The 27,408-nt window shown below is 32.4% G+C and overlaps 1 protein-coding gene across 1 annotated transcript in view; it reads left to right on the top strand.

Annotated features, from left to right (window-relative positions):
• The window catches only part of LOC145280188 (uncharacterized), a 152,756-nt gene that overhangs the window by 105,767 nt on the left and 19,581 nt on the right, over positions 1 to 27,408 (top strand). Inside the window, exon 3 of the mRNA XM_080131951.1 lies at positions 12,459 to 12,679. Within this exon, the coding sequence (XP_079988077.1) occupies positions 12,459 to 12,679 (221 nt within the window). The remainder of the gene's footprint in view (positions 1 to 12,458; positions 12,680 to 27,408) is intronic.

Here is a 27,408-nt window from a genome sequence, read left to right as displayed (position 1 = left end):
TTAAAGAACCCCAACATCTATTAAACTGTAGGAGAGAAATAGCGAACAACTGTGTTCACAGGATAAAAGTTACTCTAGGATAGAGATACAAAATAACTTTAAAACTAACAAAAACAATAGAAAATAAACAAATAAATAAATAAAATAAATAAACATGCATATACATAAACTATCATACATATATAAGTATGTGTATATATATATATATATATATATATATATATAAACTAACATAAAAAAACTAACCTAGATTTAAAATAGGTCAAGACACTAGATATTCAGGCTAAATAGAACACACACAAAGAATCAGGTCAACAAGAGGTCAAATGGGCCTTTGTCCTGTAAGTGCATGTTTATTAGCTGATAAGAAGGGCGCGGTGGATGCTAGAAAGCTGATTGGCTAACTAAAATCTCAATAGAAGGTGCGTATATAAAAACGACAGACAACCACAAAATTCGCGCATAAGCCTGAACAATCATAGAGTGGACGAAACGCGGAATATTCAGTGTAGCTTAATCGCCATATATATTTTATAAATTTCTAACTAGCTCTACCTATGTATTGAGCACTTTATAAGTAAATACTTAAAGTTTACGCATAAATTTATACTTTCGTATATTAATTTTATGTGAGTAAATGAAGTAGTTATATTATATATATATATTTATATACAGAGAGAGAGAGAGAGAGAAAGTCAGTGGCAGAGAGCTTTTCTTTGTCCTTTTGATGTGAACGTATGAACGTATTTGATTTATTACAGGTTTATAAAGGAACTATGCAACCAGAATATTTCTGCTTATTGATTAAAAATGAATCCACGTTGTTCAATCGGAGTCAGGTTTTCAACTTTCAAATTAAATTTTGCCACTGCCTCCATTAAGTTTCTGTTGATATTACATTTAAAAAGTTGGCGTCGTATTGAAATCTGCTCACGGAAAGATATTCTGTTTCACGTGTAAAGAGAACTAACACATAAATAAAAAGATTAATCACAGAATGCAGCTGCCAGTTTTCCAAAACTCTAGGGATATGTGCGATTTTGATCAGATATTAACTCATATAAAGTTAGCTTTCACATGGAAAAATCAATTATTGCTGCCCAAATCCCTACATAGTACCCCAGTAGTTGTTGCCCCTGATAGTAGCCCCCTACACCAAAGTGGCAATTTGCCTTGTTTGGGGTGAAAATGTAATAAAAAAAAAAAAATAAAAAAATGAACTGGAAATACGGTTTTTTGTCAAAACTGATGTCTGTTTTTTTTTATTTATCAATTTTATCATTTATACTTAATTAAGTAATGTATTTTATGGAACACACGAATACGCATATGTGATTAGACACAGTCCTCGAGTGTCTAAGGTCTCTCTGTACAGGGGTTTGTCAGAACAACCTGGCATGAGGATACTTTTTCCATAGAAGTAAACCCTGACCAAATATTCAAAATCACATAGTATTCGCTGCCCAAATAAGATCTCATCACTATGGCTAACCCACATTAGCTTTTACGAGGAATGGTGCACCTTCTCCAAGTGATGTTACCTCAAGTAATAGCATGAAGTTTGATACTCCACCAGACTATATAAATTCTTGTCCTTAAATCTAGTAAGACCAAGAGACCAAAATTAATGATATACGTATGAAAATGGTTAATTGGGGAGAGGAAGATTATCTTCTCAATTTCTTTACAAACTCAGTGTTGGAGAGAAAAAAAACTTGAATGGAACATTCGAATATCTATGTATCTCATATAGCTTTCAAGTGTTAGCCCCAGGTTGTGGGCCCCTTGATTTCTGAGAACTTTGACTGAAGTAAAATAAATAAAAAAACAGGGATATCAAAAAAATTTGCATACAAACATATATATATATATATATATATATAAAACTGAAAACTGTATGTGTATGTGTGTCTGTCTGCGTGTCTGTGTACATTTCCCTACGCAATAACTCTATCAATTTTTAGTCTACAGACTCAAAATTTGATATACATGTTACTGAGATTAAGGAACATCTATTTGATCGGTATTCGGCCAGAAATTTGGCTGTTAAGGGGGTCAAAGTTAAACTATTTTACCTTTGAGAACTCTACACAATTCTTCAGACAATTTGGGTCTAAACACTTGAAATTTTTAGATATAGGTTCCTTGGACATGGATCTAACCTAAAAACTTCCACTTTTTTTATTTTTGCTCAACATACACATTCAAACCCCCGGGCAACGCCGGGCTGAAATGTTATTATATATATATATATATATATATATATATATATATATATATATATATATATATATATATATATATATATATATATCATGTATTAGGTTGAGAAGAAAGTTCTTGAGGAATTTTTAATTTTTATTTCAAATGATATATTTTCAAAAAGGTGTTCGTTATAATGCCTTTACTTTATCTATCATTTTACAGAGAGTGTTTCGCTCTATGTAATCCTTTAAATTACAATCCTTTTAAAATAATTATGCCTTCTTTGCATAACGTTAAATAGAAGATAGAAAAAGTAAATTCTCACAATTTTTAATTTCAATTCAAGATAGGCCAAAAATCTGCTGAAAAAAACTTTCGATATCAACGTAATTTTTTAACTACTACTGAACGCACAGCGTAATGGTTGGTTAAAAACTTTAGTGGCAGAACTGGGGTCTTGAAGATGATGAACGTATTGGTCGACTATCAGATGTAGACCATGATCAATTAAGAGCCTTAATCGAAGCCAAACCACGCAAAACTGTTCGGGAAATTGCTTAGATGTAACGTATACGACGATTTCCAACCATTGAGAGACATTGGAAAAACAAAAAAACTTTATAAAGTGGTGCCTCACGAATTGGACGACAACCAAAAAAATGCCGTTATGAAATGTCATCTTCCCTTCTTTTACGAAACAAGAACGACCCGTTTCCCGAGCGGGCTGTTAATTGCGATGAAAAGTGTGTATTTTACGACCGACGACACTCATCTCAGTGGTTAGACACCGACAACGCTCCATGACACTTCCCGAAGCAAGAGTTGAACCAACAAAAGGTCGTGTTGAGTGTTTGGTGGTATGCAACCAGTCACGTCTATTACATTTTATTAATGCAAGCGAAATCATTACGGGGAACAAGTACTGTCAACAAATGGATGAAATAAACCAGAAACTTCGTCAACAACACTCAGCATTATTCAACAGAAACGGTCCAATTCTACTCCACGACGGTAAGTTAATAAACATACGATATTCGGCTACAAAACTCTTCCTCGTCCACCATACTCTTCAACCATCTCACCAACCGATTACTACTTTTTCAAGCATCTCAACAAATTTCTGCGTAAGAAATGCTCCCAAAACATAAGCGATATCAGAAGCGCCTTCAGTGACTTCATCGCTACAAGAACGCAACAGTTTTTACGTTACTGGTAAAAAAATACACTTATTTGCGTTTACAAAATTGTGTTGATTCTGATGTGCTTATTTCGATCAATAAATTTTTGTTGAGCCGAGATATATTCATCTGAATTTAAAAGTTAAAAACCGCAAGAACTTTCTCAAGTGGTCACGTTTGACTGTTTTGGTCTTGACTGTTTTGGTAAGAGTTTGTCAAAAACGGATCTCACCTTTCGTGCAAATACAGTTTCCGCTGGTGAGGCCGCTGTTAGAGTGTTAAGATTAGATGTAATCCTATACACGTGTAGGAATTTTTTTAGGGCTTCTTCTGTTGGAGTACCTTGAAATTTCTAGCTGTACTCTCGAATAAATCACGAATATGGATTTTATGTTCTTAAACATTCTTGCTTCTTATAAGAACATCGTCTAAGTAAGCAACTGCAAAATCTACGCCTGCTAACATGGTATCTATAATTTGTTGGAATAAATTGAGGGATAGTTTCAACTCAAAAGCCTACCGTTTTAGGACAAGAAATCCTTTATGGATATTTATCGTCAGGTATTTTGAACAATATACCTGGACATTAACCTGCAAATATGCCTCTGATGAATCAATTTTTTAGAAAACTTTTCCCCCATTACACTTAGAGAACATTTTCTTCGGTGTACGGAGCGGATAGTTACGACATTTTAAGCAATCATTTAGTCCAGTGGAGAAATCTGCACAGACCCTGATCTTTTTATTTTTATTTTTTACATATACTGTGTGTGATGCTCATTCAGAGTAGTCCACCTTTTCAATTACTCAATTTTCTTCCAGTCTCTTTAGTTCTTCATCTACTTTCCAGTGAAGAAAATACGACCTTCCTGTTAGGTTTGAACACCAGTTTAGTATTGTCTTTCAGTTCAAATTTCACTTCAAATTTAGTGCAACAACCCCGTCCCAAAGAAAATACATTTTTAAAATCCTTTTTTGAATCCTTAATAAATTTTTCTGCTACATTTACTTTTCTATAAAACGAGTTTATGGGTGTCTCCCAAAAATTGAATAATATCATAAAATAAATTAGAATTTTTCCTGATATGAGATAAATTTTCATCTTTACTGTATTTTTATTCAGTGTCACATTTGTATAAAATTCACCTTTGAATTTTAGTGTATTTTCAGAAACACCCGCTGACAATTTTTTCCGTATTTTGTAACTGGATATTCAATTTTCTTCCAAGTTACTTCATCAATTAAGGATATATTACTCCCAGTATCCAAAGGACAGTTTACTTTGCAGCCATTACTTTTGATATCAATTTATTTTATTTTATTACAATTCATGGACTTTTTTTTCAGATCCGGTGGTATTCATTCTTTCAGGCTTACAGTTTTTTTTTCTTTTTGCATATCGATAATTTGTGACCTTTATGTCCGCCCTCATAGCATATTTTATTTTTAAAATAATACTGTTTTGTTTTGTTTTTCCCCCTCCACATGTTGTACAGTACTTTTTAATAGTCGACGTGATGTTTAACCCTTTGTACTTTAGCAATACCTTTTCTTCAATACTTGTATTGTCCTGTGTTAAATTCAACAGCTTTTGACACCTTTCCGTAACCTTTTGTAATGGTATTTCAAAGTCTAGATTCATGATTGATAATATCCTTGAACGAATCTCTTTATCGTTAGCGGCTCTTAAACCCTGAACAAATATTAAACATTTAAACATATCTTCGTTGAGGTTTTCTATCCTGAATAATTCATATCGGACATTTATTTTTACTGCATAAGCAATAAAATCCTCCTCCACATGTTTCACAATATTTAGGCACTTATGAGTCGTATAAACTAAACTATCCCGCTCCCCGAAAATTATCGATAATATATCTACCGTTTCCTTAAAAGAAATATCTTCAGGTTACTTTGGGAGAATGAAATTTGTATATTTGTTATTTTCTTGTAATAATTCACTTTGTTTTAATTGTTACTCTTGTAAATATTACATTTGCGTCTGTTTCGTTTGTTGAATTTGTTTAAAAAGGCACCTATTTTTTCATAACAATTTAGAAAACATTTGGAGGAGAAAATACAACAGCGACTCTGCATAAGAACATGTCATTTTTTGAAGTCTTATTTATCCTTATTTATTTTTCTTATTAGAGGAAAATAAATTTTAAATAGATTAGCAATAGAAGAAATATTTTTCTTTCCATTTTTTTTCAGTATGAAAATAAACGGACTGAATAACATTTTTTTCTTTAGAAAAAAAACAATTGCTTACTTTTTGTGTGTGTTTAGTTTTGTGTTGTCGTTTTGTTTCGTATTCTTTTTAAAATGTTCTTTTTCAGTTGAATTATTTCATCTTTTAAGTTTTTAGAACTTCGTTCAGACTCCACAATTTTCTTTTTCTTTCGACCACCTGCGTTCCCGAATTAAGTTGAATTTATTTTCCTTTGGAGTTCTTCTTCGAAAGAATTTCTCCATTTCCAAAATATACGCTCATCTTTTGTCGCCAAACGATATATCTTTCTTTAGATAATCACAACATATGACATTCTCTGATGGTTGATACAAAAGTTTATTTACAAAGGAGATAAAAAGAGAGAGTCTGTCTCTCTCAGTACATTGGAACACTCTGATTCCCGGAGCATTATTTCTGCATTATATGTATATTATTGTGCGGAGGGGTGCTTGGTCATTCCATTATAAAAATATATTAAAAGGATGTCGCGGTGTGCCTGAAGCATTGTTTAACGGATAACAGCTGTTTTTGAACACTTTTCAATACAGTTATTATACAGTCGTTGTAAGGAGGTAAATAAATAGATTATTATTATTATTATTATTATTATTATTATTAATAATAATAATAATAATAATAATAATAATTTATTTTATTTATTTACTTATTATAGATAGTATTTTACAACTGTTCATGGCATTTGTTCCTATAATGTTTCGAGAGCATCTTTCATCTTCAGGGGTGGAAATGTGCATCCATTCTCTATGCTGTCGAGTTTGGTTTGACTCAAGCGGCCGTTATGTTTAAACTTTGTTCTGAACGCTGTTTTTAAGTTTAACAATTGCGTTAATTGTTAAGGGGGTACTTCCATTTTTTTACTTTTTAATATATTTTCTGACCTAGAAGTATTTTTGTATTTATTTAAAAAATTTTGGTATTACATTGCCTTCTTTCATATTCTATCTTGTGTTTTCCTTGATGTTTACGCTGTGACTTGCTAAGACAACAAAATCAACGGTTTGGTAGGTTTTTTTTTTTGATAGCACGTCTACTTGCTTGGATAATTGATTGTGATTGTCGGACTGACTTCCTCATCTTGGTTGTTATTGTCACAACGTTTCGGCCGTTTTGCCCTCCGGCCTTCGTCAGGTGAACGATTTGTTAGGAGTCTCGAACCCAACCCTTTATTATTATTACGGGGGTACCGTGTTCGGACTCCAGCTAGGCTTTGGGACATAGTTGATGATTCTCTATTTTTCAATGTTACTTTTTCAATGCTTTCGTTCAGGATTGACTTTGGGTAACTGTAAACTTTGATACAACGTCCAGGACCACTCGGCCATATGTCACTAGGACCATTCTTTGTTGGTTTTTGTTAATGTTAAACCTATGTTGTTATTAAAGGTTTTCTCTCTGTATCAGAGGTGTCCAAATTGCATTCAGCTCTATGCTTGGTTTGCTCAGTAGGTTGTAATGTCCGAGCATGTGAGCTGTTTCTTTAAGTTTTCTCACTTTCCAGTGGGTCTCTCTGTTTATTATTTTTACTTCATCCCATAGGGGGCGATGATCCCCCCTCTCTATCCAGACATGGTTAGCTATACCCGATTTTTCCGTCTCCCCTTTAGTTACCGCTTTTCGGTGTTCTTCCACCCTTACTTTAAGGGGGCGGAATGTTTCACCCTTGTAAACCTTTCTGCAACTGCATGGGATGGAGTATATGCAGTTTTTGGTCATGTTCTCATCCATGCGGGGCTTCACTCGTACCAGGTGTCGTCTGAGTGTTGACTCGCTTTTGAATACCGTCCTGATGTTGTAGGGGGCACATATTCTCTGAATCTTTTCGGAGATGCCTCGTATGTATGGTAGGCAGACTGTTGGAGGTTTTTGGGTTTCATTCTCCTCTCTTATACTATTAACACGTCTGGTGGATAGTATGCTATCGGGGTAGTTTTTACGACGGAGGGTATTCTTCAACCTGACCATTTCTTGGTGGTATGTAATGCTGTCGCTACTTATTGTCTCTGCTCGATGTTGTAAGCAGCGTGCGATTCCATGTTTGATACTGTATGGGTGATGGGAGTTGAAGTTTAGGTATTGTCCGGTGAAGGTAGGCTTGCGATATACGGATGTCTTAAACCCATGCTCTGTGCGTGATATGAGTATATCAAGGAAGGCCAGTTGGTTATCTTTTTCTTTCTCCATTGTGAACTGTATCGATGGTCTTATTGAGTTCACATGGTCTAGGAGAGCCTGGATGTCTTCCTGATGGGGCCAGAGTATGAAGGTGTCATCAACGTATCTTAGCCACATGGTGGGCTTTAAGGGAGCTGAACCTAAGGCCATGTCTTCGAAGTATTCCATGTATATGTTAGCCATCACTGGTGATAATAGCGAGCCCATAGCTAGTCCCTCCTCTTGTCGATATAGGTCAGTACCCATTCTGAAGTAGGTTGTTTCTATGCAGAATGTCAGCATTTCCATTAAGTTTGGCAATGGTACACATGTGCGCTCTTCTATGGAGAGGTCCGCAGCTAGTTTGTCTTGAATTACTGCTAGTGCCTCACTAGTTGGGACTTTAGTGAACAGGCTAACCACATCTAGGCTTACCATTTGGTTTGTACTGATGGGTGCTCCCTTGATCAGTTCCGTGAAGTGGAATTCTTAACATGTGTTGCTGACTTACCTGCTAATGGGTTTATTATATCCACAAGGTACCTGCTCAGTGGTGGCATGCTGAGCCTCGGCAGCTCACTATGAGTCTGAGTGGAATACCGTCTTTGTGTATCTTGGGGAGACCGTACATATGTGGTAGCTTACTGTAAAGCTGGACCAGCTGTCTATATCTCATCATAATACAGACAATTACTATGCTTTGATAAGTTTATCTGTTTGCACATCAATGTCATACAAGATTTGGTGAAGTTCGTTTTACGGTACCATTTCCGGTTTGTCTTTGTATCATTCTTCTGCATGTTTAAAACGCATAGTCTCCAGAGTTCTGCTTTCCCCACGCAGTCGCGTTTGTGTCGTATTATTTTGAAGCTAGGTGACTGCGTTCACGTATGTGATTTATCTGGTTGTTTCTTTGTCCACGGATTATATACATGCTGTTTACTTGCGTTTTGTTTATATTAGTTTCTATATATACTCTAATCCCGATTTCTCTATGCAACTATCAGTTCCAATATGGTTTCCTTAGGTATGTGTATGTGTTTTCGTGAGTCTCTTCTCTTGTGAATCGTATAAATCGTATATGAAGTTGTTTCCTTTCCCACCTTTCTTTTCTTGTTTTTTTTTCTTTTCTTGTTTGTTTTGTTTCTCGCTTCACTGCTTCGTATCGCTGCAGTGATTAGTCTCAGTTACTCCAACCAGAACTTTTTTGTTAAGATTAAGAATGGAACAAGAAATCTTCCTTTTGATACTGCCAATGCATTAATTCGTTTGAAATTTCTAACATATAATTTACTTACTTCTAGTGGTGGTGGTGGTGTTGTTGTTGTTGTTGTCTTTTTATCTTCTCTTTCATTTCTGTTGATTTTAGGATGTCTGCTTCCTGAAGTCTTCTATTCACAGGGCTTTCAAATAGAAAGTTGGAACTAAATCATCTAAGAATGGGAAGGGACTGCTATCTTCAATATCTGTTATAGGTTGTAACGATCAAAGCAAATAACAGACAAAACGATTTCACGGTTGCTTTTGTTTTCATTTTAAATGTATTTATCGGTTCAAACGTTGGAAGCTTCTTCATTAATTAATGGACACTAGATGACTTTATAATAATGAATTGGTGAACTGACCTGAGTTTTAGAACTTAATTGTAGGCAGTTTTATTAAAAGCGCCTCTTTTCCTAATGTATGGAAGCAAGGTTAAAAACAAGTAACAAAAAAGGGGAGACTATAAAATAAAACTGAAGGGCCAAAGGAAAAAAAATTGTGTTGTTTTGGCTTCTCTTTCAGCAGGTTTATATTATACATAGGTATATTGAGAATTCGGACAAATTCTTTCGCTGTGATATTGCAACTTATTTCTAGCCATTATACTTTCGAACATCTGTCATCATCGTCATCATCATCATCATCATCTTACTTTTTCTTGCTCTTCTTGCTCTTCTTCTTTTGCGTCTTATTATTTTTATTTAAACCATTTTTGCTGAAACATTTTAAGCCGACATTTCCAAAAATAACATTTTGAAATAATTATTATCCGCAAGTGTCCATAAAGAGATTACGAAAATGACCAAACAATCGTAAATCCAAGAATCCTGTGTTTCCTAGTACCGAAAATGTTTTGAAGATTTAATTATATATGTATGTAGGCATAAGCCTGAGGATATTTACAATGACGTCGTGCGGAGAATTTAAAAGGCTTATCTTTGGAAGGAAAAAAAATAGAAATAAAATAAGGTTTGTCATTATATTGCTTTGCAGATGTGAAAATTTCATGACGTTAGATTGAATAGAAATAATGTGCGATAATAAAATATAATTTCATTAGAATCTAAACATGTTGCTGTCAAGTTTCCTTGTTTATAAATAAACTTTGGCAATCTATTTATTTATTATTGATTCAATAACACTCGGATATTTGCTTTGTTAATTTTATTCTTTTGAAGGGTTCAGATATCTTTAAGTATTATTTCACACACACACAAATACACACACACACACATATATATCTATATATATGTGTATGTATGTATGCATGTATATATGTAAGCTGTTTAAACATTTAGCGTTATGAATTCAAGCTGAGCGATGTTTCGGCTCTTTAATAGCGGCTGTTACTGAATGTCCAATGTTTCTACATCTAAGTCTTTTGGATGTAATTTTGTTCATTAAATATTTGCGTGATTAAATGCATAGTTACTGAAACATAACTGAATTTATGTAGGCAATTTTAAATGTTTATATAATGTTTTTATCTTGATCATGAACGGTGGTCCTGGTGTACCTTCCTTGCTAATGGGATCAAAGGTGGCTTCGTCGAGGGTTTATCGTCATCTCCTGCAACGTAAACATGAGACATTAGTGGCTGTCTGTATAAAAATAATTATTTGTAAAGTATAATTATTGCAGCTCCTTTAAGAAATTGAGCACTGTCTGAAAAATTGGAACAGTCGCTCAGCTGGCCTTGTGTCCGAAATCCTGGCTTCCTGTTATCATTTTATTTTACTTTGTTAACTAATTTAATATTTTATTTAATATATTTATTTCCATAAAGAAAATGCTACATTATCATATCATGATAGTTTAATATATATCACCTTATATATACTTTTCAACAAGTTATACGTAAGCCAAGATGTGCTTTGATCTATGTCTATCATATTTCAACTAATTAAACGAATTTTAAATTAACATTAGAAAATTTAATTCCGCTTTTGTCAATACAACACAACATCTAATGCCCACCCCCTTTCCATTTACTTTTTATTAAATTTATTATTAAAATATTGTTTTATTTATTTTAGATTTGTTTATTTAATGTAAAAAAAAATTTAATTTTAAAAATTGTTATTTAAAAACTTTTTTAAACTAATATGTATCATTCCAAATATTGCAATTAAGCAACTTATTAGAACATTATGAGTTACTTCTAGTCCATATACTAATTTAATAATCAATTAATCAATCACAAACAATTATAGATTACAGTTATTGGAACCAAATTATCAGTATTAAGTTAAACACTATATTATGTAAAAGTGATAATCATATTTTCTTTTCTAATTTATCCTAATATATATCTGGTTATAACTAATGGTAATTCGTGTTATTATTATGTTATTACATTTAGTTTATTTATTTTGATTATTGCGATTTACTCTTTCCATTTTATTTAACTTTATATGCTAATAATATATTTTTGATATATTAATATCTATTTTTATTTTATATATTAATCTCTATAAATAAAATTAAATTTTCCATGCTTTGTTAGTTCAATTTAACTTAATCTATGTTTCTAATTAGGTTTTAGTCGAGACAATATATACTTAAATCAATGTAAACAATTTTGAATTGCTTCTCTCCGTTTATTAAGAAGGTTTACTTTAAATATTATTATGTGATAAGATGTTTAAATGTTTTTACGTCTGTCACAGTGATTTAATAATTATATGATTATCTGCACGTGCAAGCTAAATTGACCGACTTCATTTCAACTGTAAAGTGCTCAACGATAAGAAACGAGTTTTTAAAGGGGCTGACATAATTATTTACTATAATAATTATTTAATACGTACACACACAAGTGTTTCATCCCACTGGGAATCATCAGTGTAGATTCACGATTAACACCGGTCGAAGCCATCTCTGACTTCATTAGCAAGGACCAAATTCATTCGGCGGCCACTGAATATATATATATATATGTATATGTATATATATATATATATATATATGTGTGTGTGTGTGTGTGTGTATGTGTGTGTGTGTGTGTGTGTGTGTGTGTGTGTGTGTGTGTGTGTGTGTTAAAATGTTCCTTAGATTCAATTTTAATAATGTAGTTTTTTTTTGCTACATTAAAGTTTATCTTTGTTGGTGTGTATTTGGTTTAGGTCTAAGACGAGAGATAACATATGTATTCTAGTGATTTGTCTACTGGTCCAAAAGTAAAGAGACTTTGTTCATCTTTGTTCTTCCTTCCGTATATATTATATCTATTAGATTATTCTTTGTTTGTATGCTCGGTGAATTTACATTCGAAAGTCAATCGGATATTGTTTCATTTTACATTTGCATCTACGCTAGTCTGACAAATTTCCACCGATTTAAAGCACTTCTATCTTTGTTCGCATTATATGACATAATTACTGTTTTTATTTTTTTCTTTCTAACAGAACACGGAGTCACATGTATTTTACAACAATGAAACCGAAGTGGTGGTGACCTTCTGTGCTGACTCAGCCGTCTCTTCCTCTGAAAGACTCATCTACTGCATTTACCAATTCCTTATAATGTTCGCCCTCCCCACAGCAGTGATGAGCTTCTGCTATTCGAAGGTTATCTACGTTCTCTGGATAAGCACCAAACAACTGGCTCAAATGACATTTACTGAAAGGTAAGTAAGCAAATTACGCGGATCATTTAGTAAAGAAAATATTACGAAAGTCTTGGAGATTACTTCATCTGCTATCACGGAAATTAGGTATATCTTCTTGTATTTAAAGAATTGACCAGTTAAAAGTAAGTTTATTAGATATTAAATGTTTTAGTTGATCTAACAATAGTATAATTAACTTGTGAAATAGAACGTTTAATTTAGGAAATACTGTTTTACATGAATCAATGGGATACTACTTGGGGAAAGACGTATTGTCATTAAAAAAAGGCATATTTATAATTTCTATTTTATCTTAGAAAAGGTATTAATAATAAAAATAGAAGTCATTGCAGGGGTGATGGGGCATATTTTAAATCCGCCTAAGAAAAAGGTTATATATATATATATATATATATATATATATATATATATATATATATATATATATATATATATATAACTTCCGGCCCTTCATCCAGCATGCTTTGGATCGACCTGTTACGCACACCATTTGAAAAGGGAAATTTTTTCCGAAATTAATAATGAAATACGTCGCATAGACTTACAAGTAAGACATTTTACCATACAACTGAATAAATATATATATATAAAAATATATATATGTACTTATTGATTTGTAAATCGCCACTTGTTCTCGTCTCCTCTTACCAACAGCGACTATAATTCATTCCTCGCATTGTGACAGCCTTCTAAATCTCTTTTACACACCTATCCCACACAATGCTTCAAGCAAACTACATAATTTTACATCTCCGAAACAGCTACATGATAGGCAGCTAATGATCCTTGTTTTCTCCTTAACAATTTTAGCTAAGGTTTTCTTTTTTCACCCTCATATACTTGAATTCTATTTTATAATTGTAGACTTTTTAGAAGTCGACTTATGCAAGTGCTAAGTCTATTTCTATTTAACAATTTTATTGAACTTTCTTTGATCCGTATATAGTTGAATTCTCTTTTGTAATTGTAGACATTTTACAAGTCGAAGTACGCAAGTGCTCAATCTGCGATAGGTTAAATTATGTTTGTTTTTTTTATTTTTTACCGGGAATTTAAATTGCATACTTTATTTTTATTTTTACATTTTTATCCAAATAGCTTCTTAAGGATATATATATATATATATATATATATATATATATATATATATATATATATATATAAATGAAACTCAGATCAGCTTGCTTGCTTGAGCATTTAAACCGTCCATCAGTTTCTTACTTCCGGTTTTAAAAAAATTGTTTACTTACCTGGCCGCCCTGTCTTAAGTCCGATATTAAAAGTCATTGCTGCTATTCAAAGCATACACAAGGTCAACATTATTGTTTGTTTTAACTTACTTTAATGTGTTTTCCTTAAAAATAAGTGTAATTTAACTGGTGTTAAAAAAGACTGATTTAAATAAAAATAAAATATACCATATATAGTTATAATAATATTTATAACAATATTTACTGCTTTTAGTAACGGTCCTGTTTATTCTAGAAATTTTTTTTTTTTTTTTGGTGGGGAGCTTTACTTTAAAATATTTTCCCTTCAAAGTAGACACTTGGTTTAAGTAGTGCTTTTTGTAGGGATTCCTTAATTTTAATTAGTGCTTGCGGTAGTACTCTGGAGGCTTCCTGGATTTATTTTTTTTCACTTATCACTTCAAAAAATGTTTTCTAAAACAATAAGACAATATAATCTTAAAATAATTTTTTATTTTGTACATTTTTCATCTTACACTTTCAACGGGTGGACAAGTACACATACACACACACACACACACACATACACACACACACACACACATATATATATATATATATATATATATATATATATTTATATATATATATATATATATATATATATAATTAACAAGATGCCCAGGGCTGCCCAGTCGTAAAATACGTACGAATATCAAATTTTTTTGTAATGCAGAATTCCTATTTATTATGAATAGAAATGCCGTAGGTATTAAACGTAACGTTCAATATATTTAAAGCAATTAAGTAAAAGACAAACTAGAAAGAAATTGAGACGTGTGCATGCAAATATTATGTTTTTATGTCAACTTAGTGCAAGTAACAAAAATAGCCCAGTTGAGATCGAAACCAAAACATATAGACAATGAGTCAAGTACGGTAACTATTAGGCCAGCTTGATACGTACAGTGATGATCATATTTATTGGCACGGTAAAATAAAAGTTAAATTTTGTCTAATAAATTCTAAAAAAGGGATTAAATTAAAGAAAATAACAAAGTATATTATGTATTTTTAACTGGCCTTTCCGATGCAGCAATCGGATTTTAGAAAAAAATAAATAACAAAGGAACAACAAACATAATTGCAAAAAACCCTTGTTCAAAATTATTGGCACGGCTTTGTTTTTCTTTTAGTATCAGTATAATATCAATCAATTTCCGGTTTACGTGCTTTCTGAACTTTTTTATAGCCATATTATGCTTGTTTAACGCTAATTCAGTGAATATTTTTTTTCAGATAATTTTTAGATAGCGATTTATTTAAACTATTATAAGTGACTAAATTATAATTTTCAATCGCCATGGTTAAAACTAAGGAACACAGCGAAGACGTCAGGAAGCTTGTTGTAGCATGCCATACCAATGGGGAGGGCTATGATAAGATTTCAAAGAAGCTAAACCTTCCCAAATCCACTGTTAGAGCCATAATAAACAAGTTCAAATCGCAAGGCCACGTTATGAGTTTAGAGGGTAGAGGGAGAAAAAGGATTCTTTCCCCAAGAGATGAACGAAAAATTGTTCGACAAGTAAAACAAAACCCAAGGATCTCTGTTGGGGAGATTGTTGATGAACAGAGCACCTCTGGAGTGAATGTATCTCGACATACAGTTGGTAGAGTTTTGAAGAGAGCTGGTTTAAAAGCATGTCGTCCGAGAAAGACTCCCTTATTGAAGCCTATGCACCTGAAAGCAAGGCTAGCCTTTGCAAAACGTCATATTGATAAAGATGTTGCATTCTGGAAACGTGTTCTATGGACTGACGAAACGAAAATAGAGTTATTTGGCCATAATAAAGTGTCTTATATTTACAGAAAATCTGGCGAAGCTTTCCTGCCTAAGAACACCATACCCACAGTGAAGCACGGTGGAGGCAGTTTGATGTTTTGGGGATCCTTTGCTGCCTCTGGACCAGGGCGACTTCTTAAGGTCACAGGTAGCATAAAAAAGGAAGATTATGTTAAAATATTGGATGAAAACCTGAAAGACTCTGTTAAAGAACTCTCACTTGGTCGTCGTTGGTGGTTCATGCAAGATAATGACCCAAAGCATTCGGCTAAACTGACTAAGAAATGGCTTGAGGACAATCATATTAATGTTTTGGAGTGGCCATCACAAAGCCCAGACCTTAATCCAATTGAAAATTTATGGAGAACATTAAAATTGAGGGTAATGCAAAGGAAGCCTAAGAATCTTATTCAATTGGAGGATTATTGTCAGGAAGAGTGGGCTAAAATTACTACTGAAGAGTGCAACAACTTGGTTGTAAACTATGAAAAGCGACTGAGGAAGGTAATCAAGGCCAAAGGCTATACAATTGATTATTAAATAAATCGTGCCAATAATTTTGAACAAGGGTTTTTTGCAATTATGTTTGTTGTTCCTTTGTTATTTATTTTTTCTAAAATCCGATTGCTGCATCGGAAAGGCCAGTTAAAAATACATAATATACTTTGTATTTTCTTTAATTTAATCCCTTTTTTAAAATTTATTAGACAAAATTTAACTTTTATTTTACCGTGCCAATAAATATGATCATCACTGTATGTAAAGCGTGTTTTAAACCTACTCATTCTTAAGTTTAGTTATTCTTAATTATTAAGTAATCTCTCATATGAAGTATTAATGCATGCGCATTCGTGAAACAGTTAACCAACAGATAAAAATCTGATGCCTTTTACTTACAATTTTTCGATTTTGACCCGTTAGCATCCCTATTTCTAGATAAAAATCAATTAAAAAGTTATCTGAATACACTATATACCACATGTACAGTATGTACAACAACAATTCGCTGAGTATATAGCTTGAGAAAGATCCTCTCACACACACACACACACACACACACACACATATATATATATATATATATATATATATATATATATATATATATATATATATACTGGCAAAAACCAAAAAAACAACAAGAAGGAATCATAATTTTTGTCCGACTTCAAAATAGTCCAAATTTAACCATTTTCGCCGTAATTTAGAACAGATATACGAAAATACGGCCCATATAAATTTCTTCAACGACTTATTAAAAGCACGAGGGGGGCGTACTCTGGTGCAGTTTTAACAGAATGAAAATGCGTCAAGATACGTAAAAACTTTGTATTTTTTAAAACATATCTGATGAGATGTTCACTACGAAAAATTTTTAATGAAAGAAAATTTTAAATTGTCTCGTTTATGTCGAATCAATTGTAAAAAATACAAATATGAAGTTATTACTTCTTTTTGTTTTTTGCTAATATATATATATATATATATATATATATATATATATATATATATATATGCTCGATTACCGAAATGTTAATCATGTCGTTCAATATTTGAGTCAATTCACATGGCTTACATTCTTATTGATATATGTACACTACTATTAGCCAATTGACTTTAAATATATATAATCTTTGGAATTATCCTTTTCTTATATATATATATATATATATATATATATATATATATATATATATATATATATATATATATATAAACCACTTAACCCTCGGTTTTTATTGAAGGACCATAAACCGGACTTCAATAATAAACCCAGTATTAGACTAATTGCTCCATGCGCATCCGACATAGGTAATATCAGTAAACAGATACTAGACAGAATCATACCAACCTTAAAATCCAAAATTAAGCAAAACCTCTGGATTTGTTCGGGTGAAGTAATCAAGTTGTTCGATAGGTTCTCTAAAAACCAAAAAGCAAATTTATCATGTTTGATATAGATATTTCCCCTACACTATTTAAACTAGCTGAAGAGGAAACTGACTTGACACAGTTGGAAATTGAAATTATAAAAATTGCTAGGAAAATCTTAATCAGATATAACGGGGAACTATGGACGACAAAAGATAGAGACGGTCATTTTGACGTCACAATGGTCCCCAGACTCTGCGTAGGTTACTGACGTGGTTGGCCTTTACTTACTAAAGGAGATAGACAGGAAAATTCCAGGTTTGAATGAGGGGCTTTATAGGGATGACGTACTTTTTGTAGTTAATTCTAGCGATCGCATTACGGAAAAATCAAGAAAAAATATTAGAAGTTTTTTTAAGGAATTGGGATTAGAGATAAGAATTGACAACAATTACAAGATAGTAAACTTTCTCAATGTTATCCTAAACTTAAACGATAAAACACACGAACCATATCACAAACCCAACCAGAAAATATTCTACATAGATTACCAATCGAATCATCCGAAGTGTATGAAGAAGGAGTTGATCCCCAACATTTCCAAAAGAGTTTCTGAACTTTCTAAGAATTAGAGTCTTTTTGATAAAAAAAGGAATATTACAATGAAGCTCTTATGAGATCGGGATACAATGGAAAAATAGAGTACAAGAGGATCAATAATAGTAAGAACAACAAATTAAATGCACAATATCGTATAACATGGCAATGAGAGCTAGAAAGAAACCGAAGATCAATAAGGGGTACGTTAATAATGATCAACAGAATGGAAACGGAGAGAGTAACAATAACAGCAGAACAGGAAATGACGAGGGTTCCATTAATAAGAGAAATAGACGCAAAAGACAGGTTTGGTTCAATCCGCCGTTCAGTGAGCATATCAAAAATAATCTACGTAGGGAAGTCTAGGGAATAATTGATAAAAACTTCCTTCCAGAGAATAGATTAAGTAAAATAATGAATAGAAACTCGGTAAAATTATCTTTCTCGACATCAAGCAACTTAACTAACACTATAATAAGCTCCAACAATAGGAAAATCAGCAAAATAAGGAATAATAACGAGTTAGCATCGAATGAAAGTGTCTTAGACAGAAAATGTAATTGCAAAATACCTGGCAATTGTCCGTTGGGTGGGAAATGCCTAACCTCAGAATTAGTGTATAAATGCTAAATTAAGACCGACAGTACTCTTGGAGCAACGGATTGCGTGTTTACGGAAAGATATATGTAGTATTCTTTAAAAAGGAACCAGAGATGGAAATTAATAGAGAACATTAACGCTAATTAAGCAGCGGAGTTTAATTAACGATAGCAGGGGGTACTACAATCAACATTAGAAATAAAAGGAGGAATGCAACTGCATTAGGGGATTGGGTCAGGGAACTTAATAGAAACAATAAAGATTCTAATTGAAATGGTCAGTAGTGGATAGGGGAGAAAGTACGGCCCTAGGAAATCACAAAGGTGCAATCTATGTTTATTGGAAACCTTCTACATAGTGAATTCTAAAGAAGAATTTTTGAATAAAAGGCTAGATGCTATACAGGGATGTCTTCACAGGAATAGATTTCTGTTATCAGCCTTAAATGTAAGTGAGATAAAACTTTTTATAACAATAAAGATTCTTGGATAGAATGCCAAATTTTAATGTAGAGTTAAATAGCTTGGAATGATGTAGTCCAAACGAAGGATCCAAATCTACTAAGCAAATATAAGTTCTATGTTTCTAAACTGGAGAAGAAATATAGATAAAGTATAAAGCTCAACAAAAATTAGAAACATTGTTCCATAACCGCGATCATTTTTTAGTATTTAGTTGTAGTAGTATTGATGATGAAATAAGTGGTACCGTTTCCAGATCAATAAAACAACTTAAAAATAAACTAGCAATTATTAGAAAATTAAATTAGCAATTAGTGGATTGGAAATTAATTGATATGGTTCTCTGACAACTTAAGCTTGTAGAATCCCTGCTGGTTGATTTACTCTTGTTCAAAATGTTTTTATCACAAAATGCAAGGGTAAACACCTTTTCATCGGAGTGAAGCACATTTGTAGCTATTGTCCGGTTTTGTTATCAGAATAATTATTATGAGGATATATATTATTTTATTTAGGTATCCAAGAACACAATACACGAATTGTAATTTTCGTTTTGGAGCCATGAATAACGCAAGTAAATTATGAATGGATGATGTAGGTTAAACCCATGGGTATATAGTTAGCTTTAAGATTAAAAATATACTTTAAATTCTTAATTTTCTAAATAAGCTATCATATACCTTTTCTGTATCTGTTTAATTAAATTAATTAATAAATCATAGACGATTTTTAGTATTTACTAGACTTGAAACATGAAACAGCCTTAGTTGTCTCCCTTTAACTGTTATAAGTACTGACGACCTGTTTTCCACATAATTTTTCAACTAATTTTTCGAAAATCAATTATGTGATGGATTATCTCCCTTCGTGGTTAGGTTTTCAAAACTATCGAGAACCACAAGAGATTAGAGAGAATAATAAAATATTAAATAATAAAAAATAGAATAGGTTCCCTAACTTGGAATTTTGTATGAGGATTAATAAATATAAGGTAATGTTATTCTTTATTTCTCTATTTAATAAAATATTAACCTAATACTGGTCTTAAGAAAATCGATATTTTGTAAACATTGAAGCCACTATTGGGCGAATATGAAACTAAAAATAACCGTAACATTATCACTAGGTTGTTCTAGCCATATTATAAATATAAAAATAAAATTCCAAAAATTTTTTTTAAAGAATTAATTATGTGAAATAAAGAAATATAGAAATCTAATTTAGGAATTCAATGAATAATATCATTAAAAGATATTAAATGGCTACGGGGTTTTGTGGAAACTTCTTATGACAGGTTTTTAAATAAGGATACGAAAATTAGGTGATATATTAATATTTAAATATGCTCTTGGCAAAGGATGCGTACAGGATAAATGTTTTCGCATGCTTCATTTCCTTTAAGGGAAATTTCTTTAAATAGTGTTCTATTGTTAAGTGTTTTTTATTCAAGAAGTCTGAAGAAAGGCTGGTTATGTTAAGATTTTCAAACGACATAATGCTTGAAATTGTCCAACCGGTATTGAAACAATAGTAACTTATACTGAAATACACTTTTTGTTTCTACCAATTCCTTTTTTGAAGTCTTGGCTTTGTTAATACAATATATATATATATATATATATATATATATACAGTGATGATCATATTTATTGTCACGGTAAAATAAAAGTTAAATTTTGTCTAATAAATTCTAAAAAAGGGATTAAATTAAAGAAAATAACAAAGTATATTATGTATTTTTAACTGGCCTTTCCGATGCAGCAATCGGATTTTAGAAAAAAATAAATAACAAAGGAACAACAAACATAATTGCAAAAAACCCTTGTTCAAAATTATTGGCACGGCTTTGTTTTTCTTTTAGTATCAGTATAATATCAATCAATTTCCGGTTTACGTGCTTTCTGAACTTTTTTATAGCCATATTATGCTTGTTTAACGCTAATTCAGTGAATAATTTTTTTCAGATAATTTTTAGATAGCGATTTATTTAAACTATTATAAGTGACTAAATTATAATTTTCAATCGCCATGGTTAAAACTAAGGAACACAGCGAAGACGTCAGGAAGTTTGTTGTAGCATGCCATACCAATGGGGAGGGCTATGATAAGATTTCAAAGAAGCTAAACCTTCCCAAATCCATTGTTAGAGCCATAATAAACAAGTTCAAATCGCAAGGCCACGTTATGAGTTTAGAGGGTAGAGGGAGAAAAAGGATTCTTTCCCCAAGAGATGAACGGAAAATTGTTCGACAAGTAAAACAAAACCCAAGGATCTCTGTTGGGGAGATTGTTGATGAACAGAGCACCTCTGGAGTGAATGTATCTCGACATACAGTTGGTAGAGTTTTGAAGAGAGCTGGTTTAAAAGCATGTCGTCCGAGAAAGACTCCCTTATTGAAGCCTATGCACCTGAAAGCAAGGCTAGCCTTTGCAAAACGTCATATTGATAAAGATGTTGCATTCTGGAAACGTGTTCTATGGACTGACGAAACGAAAATAGAGTTATTTGGCCATAATAAAGTGTCTTATATTTACAGAAAATCTGGCGAAGCTTTCCTGCCTAAGAACACCATACCCACAGTGAAGCACGGTGGAGGCAGTTTGATGTTTTGGGGATCCTTTGCTGCCTCTGGACCAGGGCGACTTGTTAAGGTCACAGGTAGCATAAAAAAGGAAGATTATGTTAAAATATTGGATGAAAACCTGAAAGACTCTGCTAAAGAGCTCTCACTTGGTCGTCGTTGGTGGTTCATGCAAGATAATGACCCAAAGCATTCGGCTAAACTGACTAAGAAATGGCTTGAGGACAATCATATTAATGTTTTGGAGTGGCCATCACAAAGCCCAGACCTTAATCCAATTGAAAATTTATGGAGAACATTAAAATTGAGGGTAATGCAAAGGAAGCCTAAGAATCTTATTCAATTGGAGGATTATTGTCAGGAACAGTGGGCTAAAATTACTACTGAAGAGTGCAACAACTTGGTTGTAAACTATGAAAAGCGACTGAGGAAGGTAATCAAGGCCAAAGGCTATACAATTGATTATTAAATAAATCGTGCCAATAATTTTGAACAAGGGTTTTTTGCAATTATGTTTGTTGTTCCTTTGTTATTTATTTTTTCTAAAATCCGATTGCTGCATCGGAAAGGCCAGTTAAAAATACATAATATACTTTGTTATTTTCTTTAATTTAATCCCTTTTTTAGAATTTATTAGACAAAATTTAACTTTTATTTTACCGTGCCAATAAATATGATCATCACTGTATATATATATATATATATATATATATGCGTGTATGTATATATATATATATATATATATATATATATATAATTTTTTACTCTATTATTCATGTATTCGTAACAACCATCATCGATGTCGTCATGAACGTTGAGGATTGTGCTGTTATGAACGCGTTTTCATTTTAAAAACTGTACAACTGACTAAGATTACGTCTATCTATTCTATCTTCTGTGTATTTGGGATTGTTTTACTCTTTTATTCATGTTGAATTCACCTATTCGTAACAACCATCATCGTCGTCGTCATGAACGTTGTGGATTTGTGCCGTTATGAACGCGTTTTCATTTAAAAAACTGTACAACCGGAGAAGCGAACGTCTCTCTATTCTATCTTCTGTGTATTTGGCATTGTTTTACTCTTTTATTCATGTTGAATTCACCTATTCATAACAACCATCATCATCGTCATGATAAATGCTCCTTCATATATATTCTACATGTACGTGTATGTGTACGTGTGTGTGCATATGTATGTACATGCGTGTATTTATGAATGTATGAGTGTATGTGCATGTTGTCATGTGTATTTGTTCTTGCGTATGTATGTTTGCGTGCATCTGTTTGTATGCATGCTTGTATGTGTACGTGTATATCTTTATTTCGATATGTGTGTGGGGTGGAGAGGACTCCCAAAAGCCCTGTTAAGGCTACCCCTCTGGATGAAGCAAATCTCGTATTTAAAAAAAAATACATAAAGCGGGAGACCAGTACCCGCATAAAGCTGGTCTGCAGTTTAATTTGTTGCTGGCTATCTTGCTCATGCTTGTTGCTGGATCTCGACATTTTGAACCAAGAGAGAGACTTAGCTGTCGTACAAAGCTAAAACTCTGTAACATCATCTTTGTATAGATACTTCCTCAGGCATTTGTCTAGAAAAATTGTCCGTGGCGATGGAAAAAGTGTCACGTGTGTAGCCGTGAAATGCTGGAAGCATGTAATAATTGATCTGCCATCATTCTATATATGCATATGTGTGTGTATGTATGTATGTATGTATGTATGTATGTATGTTAATATATGTACTAGTGTATTTATGTGTATGCATACCTAATTGTATATGTATGTATATATGTATGTGTGTATATATTTTTATTTATTTATTTATTGTCTATACATGTTTATGTGTGTTTTATGTATATACGTATATATATTTGTGTATATGTATATGTATATAGGCATATATATGTATGCGAATAGGTGCATATATATGTATGTGTACGTATATGTAGGTAACTTTATGTGTATGTATGTATGTATGTATATGTGCATACATGTGTACGTATATGTATGTGAATATGTATGTATATGTGTGCATATATTTGTATATGATAGTATATATGTGTATGCATATATATGCATGTGCATGTGTGTATGTATATGTTTGTATGTATGTGTTATATGTATTGTGTATGTAGTGATGTATGGATGTGTGCATGTGTGTATGTTTATGGGTATGTATGTGTATGTATGTGTACGTGTGTTTGTATATATATATATATATATATATATAGAGAGAGAGAGAGAGAGAGAGAGAGAAAATAAAAAGGAACAAACCGTATTATGTGTTCATCAACGTTTCGTCTTTATTTCGAGACTTCCTGTGGAAGTCTCGAAATAAAGACGAAACGTTGATGAACACATCCTGTGGAAGTCTCGAAATAAAGACGAAACGTTGATGAACACATAATACGGTTTGCTCCTTTTAATTTTCTCTATTCTGTCGGAATACTATTTCCATTATTTTCATCATATATATATATATATATATATATATATATATATATATATATATATATATATATATATATATATATATATATATGTATGCCTAGGACCGTCTTTAATGTCATGTCTGCTTGAGCGTGTGAATTCGCTCGCAGGACTAAAAAAAAAGGTTATTTTCGGGCTCATGGACTTTCAGTGACTGAGGGAATAGCACTCGTCTGACACGACGTTGCAATCATCATGTATATATATATATATATATATATATATATATATGAGATATACATGCTTTTATGCGCTTAATATTTTATAATATACATATATATGTATAGTCATCCACATACAGTACTGTTTCGCTATATCACAGCTCATCAGTGCTGCTAAACCAACATCCACCCTTAGCTAGAAATTGAACTTACAACCATCTAGTTGAGAGTCGGAAAATCTTACCTCCGGTCGATGAGATCGGTGCTCGTAAACGCCCTCATCAAATACCCATTTATATAGACATTATCTATCGCGTTTACAGTGCTCGACCTGCTTCTTTATTTAAGAGTTTTTCATTAATGCTAAAATTATTTTATGACAGTGCTCTATCAATTGAGAGGGGCTTTAAATATGGTCATTTACATGCAGTAGTGTTTCTCTGTATCGCAGTTCATCGGTGCGGCTACACTAGCACCCACCTCTAGCCAGGAATTGGACTTACAGCCATCTAGTCGATAGTCGGAAGTTCTCACCACATCAAATGTTCATTTATATAGAAAGTGCTCAACATGTTTGTTTCTTTACAAACAAATAGAAAACGTGTCACATTAACTCTAATTAAGCAGCGGAGTTATATATATTTACGAACTCGATTCTTATTATTGAGTAGTTTAATGTTGAAATGTAAGTTGGTTACTTGAATTCACATGCACATATCATGATTTTATAATCATTAGGTCACTCTCGACGGACGTCTTCACATTTAATAATAAATGTATAAATTTCAACTATATTTTTCGTTGTTAACGTTGGCTGTGTGGTTTTTTCCTTGTTCATGGAGTCAGAGACGACTTTGTGACCGGGTTCGAATCTCCCGACCGGCTGTAATCGTGATTCCTTGCACTAATGATTCCCGAAAGGATTAAACACTAGTATATGTAGATATTAAAAATTATTATAGCAATAATAATATATATGCATACATATGTATGTATACATATGTATGTATACATATATATATATATATATATTTATATATATATATATATATAATTATTTTTTTACTATATATATATATCATTAATACAAAAATTATGTATATATTATATATTTATGGGGTAATACATGAGTTTTGTTGTAGGAATATATAGATATTAATTTACTATGGTTTAGATTTAATTAATACTAGCAATTCAACCCGGCTTTGCTCGGGCTCTATGTACTGTTCATGAGTTTATGCGTATATGTATATATATATAAAGTTTGACTCATGTCCAAGTAATTTACATCTAAAATTTCAAGTGTTTAGACCCAAAATTTACGCAGGAGTTTGGTAGAGTCTGCAAAGGGCTACTCTTTGAATTTGGACCTCTTAGCAGGCAAATTTCCGCCCCAAAACACTGTTTAAAAAGCTGGCTGCATGTCTGAATACTTTTTATGTAAAATTTCAAAGGTTTTGATCCAAAATTGGCTGAATAGTTTGCCAGAGACCGCAAAACTACAAATCTTTTGAACTTTGACCCTTTAGCAGCCAAAGTATTAGACAAAAACCGATTAAAAAGCTTACTCTATGTCTGAATACACTTTATGTAAAATTTCAAATGCTTGAACCAAAAATTGGCTGAGTAATTTGGTAAAGACCGCAGAGGTCAATTTTTTTAATTTTGACCCCTTAACATTTATTTGGGCTCAAATCAAATTAGAATGTTTGATCCATGTCCAAGTAACTTACATCTAAAATTTCAAGTGTTTAGACCCAAAATTGATTCGATTGTAAACTGGGCGATTTTACCGATTTCGATGACAATAAAAATATATGAATGTGAAACATTTGTTGATCATCATTCAGTCCCGAACAACGTTGGTTATCCTTGATAGTAATGAAATGAACGAATGAAGTTAAAAATGAATCTTATAGAACAGTATTTTTTTCGAGACTGCATATAAAATTATTGTGCAGATGAAGCCTCTAAATAAATGTGATTTACGAATATTCCTATCAGTGTACATAGAATATTTCAAAATATGTAAGTGTATGATTGAATTAAATAAGCTTCACATATTTCGATCTAAGAAGGTTGTTCTCAAAATAATATATCCTATTTTAACGCAAAAAGTTGAAGAGTATCTAAGACAGAAGTTGTACTATTAAAACGAGGGACTTTTCGTGCACAAGAATTTAGCTTCCTACATAGTCACCATCATTCTCAATGCACATTTGCCAGCGATGAACGAGAAGTCTTTCTAAAAGGAAAGTTTCTTATTTTTACACCCAACAATTAAAGAGTTACAAAGACGTGGTGGTACAAGTTAAGCGAATGCCAGGATTTATTATTCTACATAGTCACCATTACTAATACGCTTGCAATTTTGCCAGGAATTCGATGACGTAACTTTGCTTCTGACAGAAGTTTCTTTGTTAGAGTCTCAAGCTGTCAATATCTGCAACAGAGAGATGAAACTTTTAGCTCATGAATGCATATGTTCAGTCATCATAACAATGTAATATGCAATTCTGTCTGATTCAATTGGACAGAATAAAAAATAGGAGCCATTATTTTTTTAATGACCCTGGTAAATATAATGTGATTAAGTGATAAGAATGCGAGAGATAATAATTATTTCCACAGCCAAACAACGTCGCAGCTCACAAGAGCCATGACAGCAAACAAACCCGCAGTCTAAGACTCGAGTTTCGACTTGCATACAAGAGGCTCGAGTTTCGAATCCAGAGTTCGGATATGACTAACTGATGAGTCCAAATGAGGGCGAAACTCGAGTTTTGGACTTCCGACTTGTTGGATGGCATGGCCAATGTGAGCTGCAACATTGTTTGACTATGGAAATAATTATATAGTATCTCACATTTTGAAAACTTTATTACTAATTGCTCGCTAGATTAGCTTATTGGATAACA

The sequence above is a fragment of the Euprymna scolopes genome, chromosome 7 (assembly GCF_053919585.1).
Source record: "Euprymna scolopes isolate OS-2025 chromosome 7, ASM5391958v1, whole genome shotgun sequence".
Taxonomy (NCBI): Eukaryota; Metazoa; Mollusca; class Cephalopoda; order Sepiida; family Sepiolidae; genus Euprymna; species Euprymna scolopes.
Note: the sequence above shows the minus strand (reverse complement) of the source record. Positions and strands in the feature narration are given on the sequence as shown.